At 62.6% G+C, this 15,863-nt stretch overlaps 1 protein-coding gene across 1 annotated transcript; it reads left to right on the forward strand.

Annotated features, from left to right (window-relative positions):
- The first annotated feature begins 12,027 nt into the window (after positions 1-12,027).
- Positions 12,028-15,863, forward strand: EGR3 (early growth response 3). The gene is made up of 2 exons (XM_084499567.1): positions 12,028-12,297; positions 13,397-15,863. The coding sequence occupies exons 1-2, from the start codon at positions 12,144-12,146 to the stop codon at positions 14,437-14,439; spliced, it is 1,197 nt and encodes a 398-aa protein (XP_084355693.1). The 5' UTR covers positions 12,028-12,143; the 3' UTR covers positions 14,440-15,863.

Below are 15,863 nucleotides of genomic sequence, written 5' to 3' on the forward strand. Positions count from 1 at the left end.
GGCCCTGAGGGGGACACTAAGGGAGCCCCGGGTGGCTCCATCCCTGCCCTGCCCGCGCTCCCCGCGCTGCCTCAGCCAGCTCCTCTTGGAAAGCAAAACCGAAATGAAAGCCGTAAATCGGAGGAGCTCTGCAGGCTGGCCACTTAGCCGGACCTCCCCTTTAATTAGCTCTTTAATTAGGCTCTCAGCTAAGACTCGGGGGTTTCTCCAAGGCTGGGATCACGTCCTCCTCGCAGCGACGAGGCTGGGTTTGCGCTGCCGGTGCCGGGGCACCGAGGACACCCCGGGGCTGGCCACAGGAGCACTTTGAGCCCTGCACATCCCTGGGGGGGCGACAATTTGCAGGTGGGGAAACTGAGGCAGGGAAACGACTCGTTTGTGGCTGGGCAGATGGGAGGAAGCCCCCCCGAGGGCTGGAGGTGCTCGGAGAGGTTGGCGATGGATCCCATGCTGGATCCAGCTCGGTCCCGGAGCAAATTGCGCCCATCCCATGCTCTCCGGAGGCCACGATGCTGCGAGAGCAGCTTTCACCTTTATTTTTTCAGGAGGGTTCAAACGTGGCCGGGACTTTCCCTGCAGCAGGAGGAGGCTGAATCACATCTGCGAGGTGCCTGCAGGCACCGAGCGCCTCCCGTTTGCCCCGGTGCCACCCCACAGCAGGACCCGGGGCCGGCGGCACCGGCTCTGCCCCGGGCACACGCCGCTGGGGGAAGCTGCAGGGCAGGAGAGCAACAAAAAAAGGAAGCCGGGTAACACACCACAGCCCAGGAAAAAAAAAAAAAAAAATACAAAAAAAAAAATACAAAACACGCTGCCCTGCTTGCCATCAGCCAGCTAAAATTAGCAGCGGAGGAAATGACACTTCGAGATGTCATGGAAGTCTGCTAAAGTTGGATTTCTCCTTCTCTTTTTTACATTTCCCCGCCGCTGAGGGTGTAATTGGGCCGTTAGGTTAATGCAGAGGGACCGGTGTAAATGAAAGGTCACGCTTTGTTGACATCCTGCAGTCAAACTATAGGCGTCCTTCCCTCCCTGCCTTTAATTCCTTGTGGCTGGAGTGTTTATTTTTGGTGGAGCGGGAGAGAAAAGCCATCGGATGTTTATCCTTCGAGGAAATTATCACCATCATTCTTGGGTTTAATTTGAGCTGGAGATGAGAGCTGGGAGCACGCCTGGGGCGAGCGCCGGGCAGGTGCTCCAAGTCCCCAACGTGTGCCACCAAGCTGGGCCTCGGAGGGGATGGGATGGGATGGGGATGGGATGGAGGTGGGATGGGGATGGGATGGGTTAAAGGATGGGGATGGAGATGGGTGGGGATGGGGATGGGATGGGGATGGAAACAGGGATGGGGATGGGATGGGAATGGGGACGGGATGGGGACAGGGATGGGGATGGGAACAGGGATGGGGATGGGATAGGGACAGGGACATGGATGGAATGGGGATGAGATTGGGATGGAAACAGGAATGGGGATGGGATGAGAACAGGGATGGGGACAGGATGAGGACAGGGATGGGGACAGGATGGGGACAGGATGGGGACAGGGATGGGGATGGAGATGGGGACAGGGATGGGGAAAGGGATGGAGATGGAGACAATGGGGATGGGGATGGAAACGGGGATAGGAACGGGATGGGGACAGGGAATGGGGCATGTTGAAGGGCACAGGGATGGGCACAGAGATGTGGAAGGGGACAGGGATGGGGACAGTCCTTGGAGAGCAGGACCGAGAGGTGGAGGCCGCGTTGCTCAAAGCCACGCGCGCGGCACCGGGCGCACCACGGGGCAGCAGCGTCGGCCAGCCCCTAACCACAAACTCTCACTGGGATGTGTGCGAGGCCCTCACGGCGTGGAAAATATTAATTGTGGTTTTTTTGTTCGCTTTTTGATAATTTACAAAGAAAGAAAGAAAGAAAAAAAAAAAAAAAGAAAGAAAGAAAGGAAGCCACACGCAGTCACTTTGCGCCGGTCCCACCCCCTTTATCTCTCCTTCCATTCGCTCACCATTGGTGCAAGAGAGAAAAGAGAAGCTGAGTCTCTCGCTGCCTAAATGTAGAAAGTTTTGCTTCTAAATCAGTTTGTGATGGAAAGGAAATACGTCACGTCCCTGGGGAAGTGGCTGGTTTTCGGCAGCCACAACCCCAGCGCCGAGCGCTGCAATGGAACAGGCGGCACTGAAATAGCTCCGCGCCGTGTTATTGTCACCGATATCATTTTTTTTTTCTCTGTCTACGTGTGTCATTTTTAGCATCCAGAGGAAGTTTTATTTGTATTTGTTAGCCCGACTTTCCACTGCCGGGGCTTGTTGTTTCTTTTTTTCGCTCTTCTGTGGGTCCAAGGCAGGGGGGGGATGAGAAAACAACACCGGGGCTCGGCACAACCTGGAGCCCGCGGCACCGCCGGCCTCTCCTGGTGCTGCACCTTGGGGGACAAAAAAAACATTATCCCTAAAAGAACAAAATCTTTGGGAGGGTTTTGGGGTCACAGCAGTGATCCGAGAGCCACAGATTTAACAGTTTCCCCGTGGAGGCCTCCTTGGTGTGGTGGAGGCTCCTGTGGGGTCTCCAACCTCTTCCCGGAGCGAAGCCATAAAGCAGGCGAGGAAGAGGAGGGTTTGGGGTTTGGGATGTGTAAGGTGAAGCTCGGGAGCGCTGCCTGCTCCTCCTGCAAGCGACAGCAGCTCGCGGCAGCGCACGTGGGGGTGTTTCTTTCCCAAACTGGGCTGGAGGCCAGAGGAAGCCTGCGCCGAGCGCAAGCCCCAAGTCAACAGGGTAATAATTACCTATTCCCAACGATTATCGGCATAATTACTGTAATGAGCAGGATCTCAGCCCCTGGCTCGAGGGGAGGCAGCCCTCGGTCCCATCCCCTGAAGCAGAGAGGGAAAAGAGCCCCCTCTCCAGCCAGCACCCAGAGGAATCACGCTGGGAAAAGCCAGATTTGGGGGCAGGGGACAGGGAGGAGCAGGGACGGGGACACCTCTGTCACCCCCCGGCCTCGGTGTTTTGTGGGGACGGGGTGGGACCACGGCGGATTTTGGGGAGCAGAGCGCTGCCAGCTTCCCCTCGCACAGGCACTTGCACAAGAAGGGATTAGCAGGATCAGGTGCTGATGATCTAAGTGCATAACTATATCAACCTGCGGATTAATTAACGATAGCTGGCGCTGCCTAATGGCCCTATCTGCTGCGCTCACGCGCCCGCCGAATTAAAGCCCTGCTGCACCCCCTTTCCCTCCCCCCCCCCCCCGGGGATATAGGTCAAGATGATTTGCTGGTGGGGAGGCCACGGCATGGGGACAAACAACGCTGCCCGTTTTGGGTGCCCCAGCGGGAGGTTGTCCGGGGGTGCGAGCGCTCCGGATCGGTGCCGTGGGGTGATGGGGGCACCCAGGGGTGGGATGCTGCTCCCGTGCCAGTAGAAACCAGTTTCCAGCACTGCTGAGGGGGTGGGGAAATGAAGTTTTTTGTCCCCGTTCAAAGGGGTAAATTCCCGAATCCCCCCCCCTTTTTTTTAATAGGTTTTTAAAACGCGTAAAATAAAACTTATTTATTTTGGATGGAAATAATTCCTGGTAAGAAATGGGGAAAAGAGCACGGTGAAGGCTCCCTGGTAAATCAGGGAGAGCTTCACAACACCACTGCTGTCTGGGGGCAGGTGGGGGCACGCGGGGACACCGCAGCCCCCCTACAACTCCTCCCCGTTCCCTTTTTCAAGCATCAGCGGCAAACCTGGAGGGATTTGGGGCAGGAGGCATCCAGAGCAGCCTCTGCCTTGGGAAAAGCTTTGCTGGCCGTGCTCTGGAGATCCCTATTTCATCTTCTCCCCCTTGCTTTCTCAGAGCATTTGAAGGATGAGCAGCAGGAAGGGGACAAACCCCAGCGCCCCACATCGTGCCATGGGCGCACGAAGCCCCCCCAAGCCCCCTGCACCCCCTCGGTGCCCGTTTGGGTGCTCGGCTTCGCCCGTGGCCCCGAGGTGCCGGATGCGGTGACCTGCAGCCGGGGCGGGCCCTGGGAACGGCAAGCCAGGGCTGTGCAGGAATTTAGGGCTCCTGAAGTAATAGGGGAAGGCGGGCGAGGCGCGGACGGGGCCACGTCCCTACCCCTGCGTGCCGCGCCAGCAGCCGGAGGTGCCAGCAGGGGCACGCGGGCCGGTCGTGGCACGATGCTTTTATTAATTAGTGATAATGACTAATATTTATTAGGCCTCCGACCTGCAGCGTGGCAGCGGGGGAGCTTTGTGGGGCTGCCTGCAGAGAAAACCCAATCCCCTTTGGGTCCCCTTTGGGTCTCCACTCGCTGGCTCTGCCCTTCCCTCCTGCTCAGGAGAGGGAGAACGGCCCCAAAATTACAGAGCCAGGCCCTTGCCCTGCCCGGGGTGCTTATGGGGCACCCCACAGCTTTCTGGCCACGAGCAGGAGCCGACCCCAGAGTGGTGCTGCTGATTTCACCCCCTGCACCTACACCAAAACCGGTGCTGCCGGCACAGACAGAAGAGGGGAGGGCTGCAGCTCCGTGCCCATCTCCACAACCTCATCGAGAGCCAAGCAAAACCCTCACCAGATAAGCACAGCCTGCCCCACGGGGGAGGAAAATGGGGAAAATGGAGCAGCACCGGGAAAACTCCACGCAGGGCACCCCCGGGCGTGTGTCCGGAGCTGGGGAGCTCCGAGCGGCTTCAGACCTCACCGGGCGGGTCGGATCCTTCCCAGCACCTCCTCCTGCCCCTCTGGGGCCACGCCGGGTGCCCGGCGCTGCCCTGTTTACGCCCGGCTGTCTGCGGGGTGAGGCAGATGCCTCTCGGGGTTTGCATCCCGCGGGAGGCGTGGTGGGAGCCGCGGGCTCACCCGCTCCGGCAGCGCAGGGCGCGGGGCAGTTTCAGCCCGCAGCCCCCGGCCTGCCCTCACTTGTCGGCACCGACTCGCTTCTCATCCCCTCCTCGCGAGCCCGCAGGTCCTCGGCTAACCCGATATTTCCTCATTGCTAGGAAATGGCTAATTCCCCCCGGGGTTGGTTTCAATGGCTGTGGAGATACCTCGCCTTTGGCCTCCTACCAGTTTCTCCTCCAGTGGCTAGACCAAAGGCAGCGCGGCTCTCGGGAGCAGCACTTTCCCAGGCTTGGCTTTCGCTGCCCGGGAGGATGTCCACCCCCTTGCACGGCATCCTGAGCCGGCCAGATGTCAGGCTCTGGATTCCCTCCTGTGAATTCACACCGGGGCCAGCGTTTCACCCAGCGCCGCGATCGGATGCGGCGGGTGCGTGGCCACCGCCGTGCTTCGGCGCTGCCCCCAATTCGGGAACCATCCTCATCTCCCAGGTTTCGTGTCACGGCCTGGTTCTCAGAGCCGAGACGCAGCACCCATTTCCTCTTCTGCTTCTTAGTTTCGTGTTAAAAGGGGAAAAAAAAAAACATCCTGGCAGCTCCCCACGAACCCCTCGCCGGTGCCACGGTGCCTTTTGGGGCACTCCGGGATCCCTGGCCATGGGCACAAATTTGGGGCCCATGCTCACCTGATAATATCAGGATGAAAACCCCTGGCCCTGCAGCCTCATCCCACTATCCCTGCGTGTTCCTACCACCCCAGGCCCTCTCCCCACCTCTCAGACCCCTCGTTCCCAGCGGTGCAGCTCCCTCGGGGCCGCTTTGCGCTCTGGACCTACTGCCCCCTTTTCCTGCCGATCTCCCCGGCCCCTTATCTCCGGGTCGCACTGCGCCGGCCGCCACCGCTATTGTTCCCCCGCTGCGCTCTGGATAATAACAGGAAAGCCCTCCGGGCTCGTACTTGGCTGACCCACACAGCTTGGGGCTGCCCGGGGCAGCGTGCGGCCACGTTCGGGGTGCCCTGCACCTGCCCCTCGCCACCGGGGCCCCCCGAGCGCATCTTTGCCCCGGGTGTCCTTTTGGGGTGATGCCAGGGGACAGTTTGGGATGGGGGTGGTGGCGGTGAGGAGGTTTGGGGTGCAGGCAGAGCTGTTGCTGGTAGCACCCCGTGGTGCTGCCGCGGGTGCCGGAGCTTCCCTGGCTTCCAGCGGCTCCCAGTGCTGCCACCTTCAGGGACCGGTCCCGGCCACCCAGCACCCATCTCCCCGCATGGGGTGCCCGGGGATGTGTTGGGTGCCTGGAGCTGCACCAGGCTGGGTTCCTCCGGCTGCCCCAGGCTCATCGGGGTGGGTTTCCATCTCTCTTCCACCTCGGGGACCTTCCCCTCCCCTGAATTTTTTAATGCTGCTGCTGCGCGGGGTGAGGCAGGGCTGATTTTCCCCCCTTGCCACAGGGAAACTGAGGCAGGAGAGGGCTCCTACAGATCTCCCCCTCCTCCTGGAGCACCCCAAATACCTCTCCACCTATTTTCCCCCAAACCAGAGCTCAAGCTGAGCCAGCTGGACCCCTCGGGAGCAGCACAGCACTCAGCAGCAGCACATCCCAGGGTGCCAAATCCTGCCCTCGGGGTCCCCTCATCCCCACCCCCCAAAAGGAGGTGGGATGAGGCAGACGTGTGCCTCATTTGCCATGCATAGTTCAGTGCAAGTGTTTCTGAATATTTCCGGAGGAGGAGGGTGTGTAGTTTTCACAGGCAAATCAGGAAAACCGAGGCGAGCTGGGAGCCCGCCGCCTGGAAGGACGCGGACGGTGCCGGGGAGGGTGTTGGTGCTGGGTCAGGAAAGCTGCCCGGCAGTTTTCTCCTGGCTGGAGCTCCCCAAGCCAGCCTTTGGCCTGAAACGAGGATTTCCCACGCCCAACAGCAGCCGAGGAGAAAGTCTCTCCTCCTCCTCCTCCAGAAATGACGGCAGGGCTGAAATTACCCTGCCTCCCATCCCTGCAGGTGCTCGGCATCTCTCACCTCCAGGTCCCGGGGCCGCCCGGAGAGCGAATTTGCTGCCGAAGCAGCTCCAGCCCCGGGAGCCACGTCGGGGGCAGCTCGTGTTTGACGCCCCCGGCTCACCACAGCCTGCCCGTGAGACCTCACCGACTGCAAACAAAACGCTCGCAGCCCTGCGAGACGGCCGTGGCTTCATCAGATACCTCCCCGACACCCACCTCGCGGTTCGGGCGGCCAATTTGATTTGTTCCCCTGCTCCAAAGCTGCTGGAGGAGGGCTGGCGGTGTCGGCCATCCCTGCAGCCGCCTCCGCACATGGCCCCGGTACAGTCATGCCTGGGGGTAGGAGCGCGGTGGGGTGACCTTTTGAGGTCCCCACCAGCCTCAGTGTTTACATCTTGGTGACCTTCGCAGCCCCAGATCTGCATCTGCAGCAAATCCAAGGGGCCGGGGAGCGAAGCCTCTGTTTTCTCTTAAAAGCCTCCAGATCCTGCCCCGAGCTCAGCTTCTGAGCATCCTTTGTCACCCAGGGCTGGAGGCACCGATGCTGCAGGTCCCCAGCCACGTGCTAAGCCCCGTGCGGAGCCTCCTTGAGCTCCTGAGAACCCCAAAAAGGCGGTGGGCAGGCGCTGGGCACCTCTCCGTGGTCCTCAGCCTCTGCTGCTCGGCTCTTCCCAGGCTCAGCTCCCAGCACCGAGGTCTGGGCGCGATTTCGGTGGGAAGCAGCAGCCCGCTCGCCTCACCACGAGACGCACGAGCCGCGCTATCTCCCCTCTAACCACCTTTATGCTGCCGTTAATTAGGTGAAAAAAATCTGCCCGGTTCCCCTTTTGAAAGCCCCGGCAGTCCCCGGAGAGAGCCAGCGAGCAGCGGGGCTCCTCGGCCCGGCCGCGGCACCTGCGGGCTCCCGGCACATGAATCACCGGGGTCACAAGACCGAGAGGAGCGGGGAGAAATCACCCATCAGGTGATTTCTCCGTGGTGGGCACCAGCCCGGCCCCACTGGGGCACTGTGGGGTTTCGGCACGCCGCGTGGTGAGAGCCCCACGGGCTGCCCCCAGCCCCACGGGGGTCCCCGGGGTGCGCGGCACCACGGCAGCGGCGTTCCTGCCGTTAGTGCAGGGGCTGAGCGAGCCCGAGGCTGGGCCAGCTCTGCCTCCTTGGCTTTATTAAGGCGAGGAGGCTCCGATGGGCAGCGGTGATAGCGGTGTGGGGCGCGATCTGCATCAGCTCCGGGGATGGGACCGCAGCGTTCGGTGCGCCTGGATCCGCAGCGATGATTGTTCCTATTACCGGGACACCCCAATCGGGATGGGCTCACCTGGCCTGGGAGGCAGGAGTGTGGGACGATCAAAATAAGTGAAAGCTTTCTGCTGCAAGCTCCCTCCAAGCCCAAGCTGTAATTTAAAAACCCTCCGGAGCATCCGAGGTGAGGCGTTTGCGCTCCCTTTGGGTAAAGTGCCCCGCTCGGGACACTCCAACCCATGACGTCGAGCTGTAACCCAGCCAGCCCAACCCCCACGCGGCCGTTTTCATGCCAGTCGAAGGCTGCCCGAGTTTATTTTGGCTGCCGGCCCTTCCCCATCCATTGGCATCGAAGCGCCACGAGGAGCTGCGAGAGCGGCCGCGCGGGATGGGGCCGTTCTCACGGGGGTGCCTTCCTTTCACCCCTGCGAACCAGGCCCTGATGACTCAGGAGCTTTGAACCCAGCCTCAACCCCGCTGCGAGGCTTTGGGGTGGCGGCGATGCCCCCCGGGATGCTTTCAAGGGGGGGTCCCCACACGCTGCCCATCGGATGCAGGCACCGTCTCCGGTGATCCGCCCGGGGTTGGTGCCTTTTGGGCGCCCCTCCAAGAGTGGGGCTGGGCTTCCTGGCACCTTTTTGGGGTGCTGAGCAGCTCCGTGGCGGGGCGAGGAGCTGGGCCAGTGCGTGCTTGCCCCGGCTCAGCAATTACGAGCCCGAGGCTCGCCGGTGCCTGCCGGCACGGCGCACCAAACGCGCGCTCCCCCCCCCTCCGCTAGGAAGCCTGGAGTAAGCCGAGGTGTTTCGTGTTGATGTTGTTGTTGTGTTGTTTTCCTTTTTTTCGCCGCACACGCTCGGGGGCTGAGCTTCATTTTAAGAGGGGGGGGCAGCTCCGCTGTGCCCCCACCCCCGCGCAGCAGCGGGGGCGCACCGGGGACCCCTGCGCGCCCCCAGCGAGCGTGGGAACGCGCCGCGGGGATGCTGGAGAAGGAGGGGGGGGGGGGGATGCTCGGCTTGGGGACCCCCTTTAAACCCTCAAGGGGGGCGAGAGGGGGTGCAGCGAGGTGCAGGGCCCCCCCAAAAACCCGTTGCTGCCGTGGGGCCGGGGTTGCTCCGTATCCAACCCCCCCAGCACCGCTCCGCGCCGGGGGCACCGGAACCGGCGGCCAAAGAAGGCAGCAGAGGCGGGGCCGGATCCAGACCTTGTATGGCGCTTCCCCTCGGCCGCCCGCCCGCCGCCGCCCCGTTTTTCCCCCCCCCCTCCCCTTCTTTTCCCTCCTTGTCCCCCCCCCTTTCCAACCCCGCAGCCGCCGCCGCGCTCCCCCGGGCCGCGCCGGGCCAACGGGCGGGGTGGCGAGGGGAGGGGAGGGGAGGGGAAGGGAGAGGGGGGAGGGCTGCGGGAGGGGGGGGAGGGGGAAGGGCGGGGGGGGGATTTAAAGATGGGGGGGGTAGAGGGGGTGCCCTGTAAAGGATTGGGGGGGGCAGGGCGTGGGAAGCGGGGTGCAAAAGGGTGGGGGGCGCTGTAAAAGGGGGGGGGGTGGCAAAGGGTTGGGGGGGGTAAAAAGGGGTGGGGGGGGTTGAAAAGGGGTGGGGGGGTTAAAAAGAAAAGGGGGGGTCTGTAAAGGGTGGGGGGGGCTGTGTAAAGGGGTAGGGGGGCTCTGAAAGGGATGGGGGGGCTCTCCAAGGGGCTGGGGGGCTCTGCAAGGGGGTGGGGGGTTCTTCAAAGGGGTGGGGGGCTCTCCGCAGTTGTGGGGGGCTCTGCAAAAGGTGAGGGGGCTCTGAAAGGGGTGGGGGGCTCTGCAGAGGGTAGGGGGCTTTGCAAGGGGTCCGGGGGGGCTTGGAAAAGGGTGAGGGGCTCTGTAAAGGGTGAGGGGCTTTACAAAGGGCAGGGGGGCTCTCCAAAAGGATAGGGGGCTTTCCATAAGAGTGGGGGGCCCTGAAAAGGGGTGGGGGGGTCTCCAAAGTGTGGGGGGGGGGCTCTGCAGGTGATGGGGTCGCTCCTAATGCAAGCAGGGTCCTGCACGAAACGGGTGTCACTGTGTTATATGGGGGGGGGCTTCAACGGATGGGGGGGGGCTCGATGGATTTGGGGCCCTTCCAGTGCCCCTGACCACAGGGCCCTGTACAAAACAAAGCACCCGTGACCCCCCAAAACCCCCCAAAACCCCCAAAACCCCCCTAGATATCAAATCCCACCGCAGAGCCTCGCACCAGGGGCATCCTCCTGCACCCCCCCCGTGCCCCCCCCCGGGGGGCTGGGTCCCCCCTGGAGCTGCAGCTCAGCCCCGCAGCTCCCATGGCCCAGCCGGCCCTGCAGGAATTGGGTAAGCGGAGCTCTTGCAACACAGCATTTTTCCATACATTTCGCTGTATAACTCGGAGGGATTTTTTTTTTTTTTTTTTTCTCTTCCCAGATAGCATCAGTTGGCACACTTCGCACGAAACCACCTAATTACCGACGCCTTGGAAGTGCCAAACTTTTCAAAAGGGGGGGGGGAAGGAAAGAGAAGGAGAAGGCGAGGTTAAAAATCGCAGGCGACCAACAAGTGTTACCTGTTTGCCAGCAGCCGGGGCGCTGCTCCCTCCCCAGGGAGAATAAATGGGGAGGGGGCAGCCCGCTGCTGCCCCTCGCTCCCCATCACCCGGGGGGGGCATCTCCAAGGACCTCCCCCGACCTCCCCATTTTCCCCTTCCCACCCTCTGGGGTTCCGCTGCGTGCCCCCGACCCGGTTCCTTTTGGGATGGGTCTGGGGGCGCTTCCCCCCCCCTCCCCATCCGAGCATCATCGGAGGGGATTTGGGCACCGTGCAGCTCCCGGTAGCCGGTAGAAAGGTGCCCGGTGCAGGGCGCAGGGTGGCCGGTAACTGGGTGCCGGTGCTCGGTAGGTGGCTACCGGGTGCAGGGAGCGAGGTGCCCGGTACCCGGTGCCCGGTTCCTGGTGCGTGATGCCCGGTGAAAGATGCACGGTTGCCGGTAGAAGATGCCCGGTTCCCGGTGCATGGTTCCCGGTAGCCGGTGCAGGACTCCCGGTCCATGATGCCCGGTGCCCGGTGCAGGACGCCCGGTGCCCGGTGCATGATTCCCGGTGCATGGTTTCCGGTTCCCGGTGCCCGGTGCAGGACGCCTGGTGCATTATACCGGTGCCTGGTGCAGGACATCGGGTCCCCGGTGCCCGGTGCAGGACACCCGGTTCCCAGTGCATGATGCCCGGTGCCCGGTGCATTATACCCGATGCCTAGTGCAGGACACCCGGTGCCCGGTTCCTGGTTCCCGGTACCCGGTACCCGGTGCATGATGCCCGGTGCCCGGTACAAAACACTCGGTGCCCGGTGCGTGATGCCAGGTGCAAAACATCCGGTGCCCGGTTCCCGGTTCCCGGTGCAAAACACCCGGTTCCCGGTGCTCGGTGCCCGGTTCCCGGTGCCTGATGCCCGGTGCCCGGTGCAGGACCCCCGGTGCCCGGTACCCGGTGCCCGGTGCCCGCTTCCCGCTGCCTGCTGCCCGTTCCCCGTGGCGCGCCGGCCCCGCTTCCTGCTTTCTAATGTTCCATTGTGCGGAGCTTCCATTGTGACGTCTCGGCCTCGGCGCGGCTTTGTCTGTCCATATATGGGCAGCTACGTCACGGAGCGCTCCCTCCGCCCGGATAAAACGGGCTGCGGGAGTCCCCGGCGGAGCAGTCGGGCAGCAGCGAGGATCCTGCGAGCGGGGCCGGCGGCGGAGCAAAGCCAGGAGCGAGCGGAGGGGGTTAAAAAGCCGCCCACGGCCGCAGCTGCCCCACCGGATCGCCCCCTCCCCACGAGGAAACCCCGCCGGGACCCCCCCCCCTCCCCCCCCCCCACCTCACAGGACCACCCCCCTCCGGCCCACGCCCCCCCCCCCCACCCCCTCCCCGCGATTTCGCAGCCCCCCCAAATTTCGCAGCCTCCTTCCATCCTCCCCTCCACCACCACCACCACCCCCCCCCGCCCCAACTTTCCTCCCGTTGCATGCTCGCCCTCGCCCGGATTTGCCACTCGGATGTTGTCGCCTCCGGAGCGGAGCTCGGAGCCGCGGTGAGCCTGCCTTTTCCTCCAGTGCTATGACAGGCAAACTACTGGAGAAGCTGCCGGGGACCATGAACACTTTGCTGAACCAATTGCCTGACAATCTGTACCCGGAGGAGATCCCCAACTCTTTGAACATCTTCTCCGGCAGCAGCGACTCGGTGGCTCACTACAACCAGATGGCTGCAGGTAAAGGGGGAAGGCAGGCGGGGGAGGCTGGTGGGGCGAGGAGGAGGAGGAGGAGGAGGAGGAGGAGGACGCCGTGTGCGGGCTGGCATGGAGCCTCGGAGGGAAGGGGAAGCGCCGGGGTTGGGGAGCGGCCCCCCCAAACCCCCCCCTCCGCGCCCACCCACCCCTTTCCTCGCCCCGGCTCCGCGCGATCGCTGCCTCCCCTGCCGCAGGGCTCCGCGCAGCGCTGCCGCCGAGCCGCCGCCGCAGGTACGGGGACAGCGGCCGGGGCTCCGGCTCCGGGGGGAGGATGGAAAAGAGGAGGGGGGGGGGGACACGCGGCCGGCAGGACCCCCCCCCCCCCCCATACACCCCTCTCCCGGCAGCTGGAGCCCACCCCTTGGCCCCGCTGGCGGAGCGGGACCCCCCCGCGGACACGCGTGGCCGTGCCGTGGGGTCCCCCCGGAGCGCTTTGGGGGCGAGATGGGGGAGCCTGAGGGGGGGGGGGAGCCCGAAAGCTGAGAGGCGGCGGCGGCGGTGGGGAAGGGGAGCCCCCCCCCCGGTTCACCCCGCTGCCTCCGGGGGCCGGGGCCGTGCCGAGGCGAGGCGAGCCGGGCTAAAAGTCGCTCGCGTTCCTCCTTGCGCGGGGCCAAGTTGGGAACGGCGTCGGTGCCCCCCCCTCCATCGCGGCGGGGGTGCTCCGCGGAGTGCCCGGCGCTGCCGGCGGGGAGGATGCCCGGGGTTACCGGGCTGGGAGCCTACCTGTAGCCGCAGGTACCTCCCCTCTTTCCCCCCCCCGGCTCCCCCCCCAGAGCCCGGGGGGGCGGCCCCGGCAGCCCGGAGCCGCGGAGAGGGGAGGGGGGGGCGGCGGGGGCGGCCGCCCGGCTCCGTTCCCCGGGACCCTCCGCAGCGAGCGCCGCAGCGCACGGAGAGCCGAGCCGGCACCGCGCCGGTTGCCCGGGAGAGGGGGGGAAAAAGCGAGGAAGAAGAGGGTGGGGGGCGACCTTAGAGCTGGGGGGGGGTTGTGGGGGGGCTCGTCTCGCCGTATCCCCGCTCCCCCAGCCCCTCTGCGGCCCGCCCGGCTCACCGTGCCCCGCTTCTCTTCCCCCTCGCTCTGCAGATAATGTTATGGACATTGGCTTAGCGAACGAAAAAGCCAGCCAGGAATTGTCCTATTCGGGGACTTTTCAGCCCGCCCCGGGCAACAAGACTGTGACCTACCTGGGGAAATTCGCCTTCGACTCGCCCTCCAACTGGTGCCAGGACAACATCATCAGCCTGATGAGCGCCGGCATCCTGGGGGTGCCGCCGTCCTCGGGCGCGCTCACCAGCACGCAGAGCTCGGCGGGCAGCATGGGGCCGCCGCAGGGCGACGTGGACCAGATGTACCCCGCGCTGCCGCCCTACTCCTCCTGCAGTGACCTCTACCCGGAGCCCGTCTCCTTCCACGACCCCCAGAGCAACCCCGGCCTCACCTACTCCCCCCAGGATTACCAGGCGGCCAAACCCGCCTTGGACAGCAACCTCTTCCCCATGATCCCAGACTATAACCTCTACCACCACCCCAACGACATGGGCACCATCACGGAGCACAAACCCTTCCAGAGCTTGGACCCCATCCGCGTCAACCCGCCCCCCATCACCCCGCTGGAGACCATCAAGGCCTTCAAGGACAAGCAGATCCACCCGGGCTTCGGGGGGCTGCCGCAGCCTCCCCTCACCCTCAAACCCATCCGGCCCCGCAAGTATCCCAACCGGCCCAGCAAGACGCCGCTCCACGAGCGGCCCCACGCCTGCCCCGCCGAGGGCTGCGACCGCCGCTTCTCCCGCTCCGACGAGCTCACCCGCCACCTCCGCATCCACACGGGCCACAAGCCCTTCCAGTGCCGCATCTGCATGCGGAGCTTCAGCCGCAGCGACCACCTCACCACCCACATCCGCACCCACACCGGCGAGAAGCCCTTCGCCTGCGAGTTCTGCGGCCGCAAGTTCGCCCGCTCCGACGAGCGCAAGCGGCACGCCAAGATCCACCTCAAGCAGAAGGAGAAGAAGGCTGAAAAAGGCTCGGCCGGGCCCCCGCCCGCCGCGCCCCCCACCGCCGCCGCCACCGCCACCACCTCGCCCCCCGTCGCCCTCGCCCCCGCCGTCACCACGTGCGCCTGAGGCATGGCACGGCGCGGTGACACCCTTTTTGCACTGGTGCCGGATGGATCGGGGCTTCGCCGGCGTCCCGCTCGCCCCCCGTGGCCCCGTCCTCGCCAGCGGGATGCTTGCCGGGACCCCCCGTGGGCCGGATCCGGTGGATCCTACACCCAACCTGCCCGGGGTCCCGCTCCGGATCCGACCCCAGCACCCGGTTCCCAGCCTCTCGGGAGCACGGTGGCCGCGCTCCCGGTGCCCGCACCCGCTCAGCCCCAAGCCCCGCGGCCAGGCTGCCCCCGGGGGTCGGCACCGCACACACGGATCCCACCCGCTGGGAGCCAGCCCTGCGGGGGCCGGCAAGCGGCACCGTGGCACCCTTGGGTGCCCGGGCAGCCAGCCCCGGCGGGGTCGTGCCCCACGCGTGCTTTTCCCACCCGAGCCCCCCGGCTCGGCGGCGGAGGTAAGCGGGCTGCAGCGGCGGGGGGCGAGCTCCCGGGCGCTGGGCGGCTGCTGCTGGGCTGGCGAGAAGGTGCTGGGGGCGGCACGGAGCTGTCCCGGCAGCAGCTTGTTCCTTTTTCTTTTCCTTATTTTTTTTTATTTTTTTTTTTTCCTCTCCAACAGAAGGGAAATTCTTTACAGAAATGCAGAAAAAAAAACAAAACAAACAAAACAAACCAGTATTTTGCTGAATACTTTTTATAATGTGAGATATTTTTATTTTATTTTATTTGGTCACTTTAAAACAAACCAACTACGGAGGAGAAGAATCAATTAGTCCTCTATTTTATTTTTTTTTTTTTTTCCTTTCTCCTTCTGGTATGTGCATGTCATTGCATGACTGCTCTGATTTTTTTCTTCTTTTGTTTTAATAAAACTGTGCTCAGACATTTAAGCTAAACTAAGCAAAAATAATAATGACTTTAAAAAAAAATCTTTGTTGCCAAAAGGTCGTGCTATCCAGGTTTGATGTCTGCATGTGAAAAAAAAAAAAAAAAAATTTAAAAACCTACAAAAAATAAAGAGAAGAGAAAGAATGCAGTCTAATTTATGTGAACTGAAAGGAACAAAAAACACAATCAGGTTTAACCACACAAACCTAAGGGAATGATATTTTTTGAAAGACTTTTGTATAAAGTTGAGTACTTAGAGAAAAAAAAAAAAATCATACCAGATGTAATATATTTTGTGGATGTTTTTATTTCTTGGATTTATAGTACCTTATACTAAGGTTAAAAAAAAAAATTATGCTTGATATTGTGAAAAGGTGATAATTTTCACACACATTTCATTTGCTCATTTGTCATGTTGTAATGCAAATATGATAGTTAATGCATACAGCATTTTTAAGGGAAAAATCAGAAATATTGAACTGATGTATTGTTGTACCATTTGCACTGTGAGCAAATGCTAATGCAGTAAATATATTGTGTTTGCTGACAATCAAA

Source organism: Aythya ferina (assembly GCF_964211825.1).
Source record: "Aythya ferina genome assembly, chromosome: 27".
In the NCBI taxonomy this organism is placed as follows: Eukaryota; Metazoa; Chordata; class Aves; order Anseriformes; family Anatidae; genus Aythya; species Aythya ferina.

What these genes read in the sequence shown, in the direction of transcription:
- EGR3 (XM_084499567.1), top strand. Translation starts at nt 12,144, where the DNA reads ATGACAGGCAAACTACTGGAGAAGCTGCCGGGGACCATGAACACTTTG. An exon ending in CTACAACCAGATGGCTGCAG is followed by an intron (nt 12,298 to 13,396) that starts GTAAAGGGGGAA and finishes CTCGCTCTGCAG; the next exon opens with ATAATGTTATGGACATTGGC.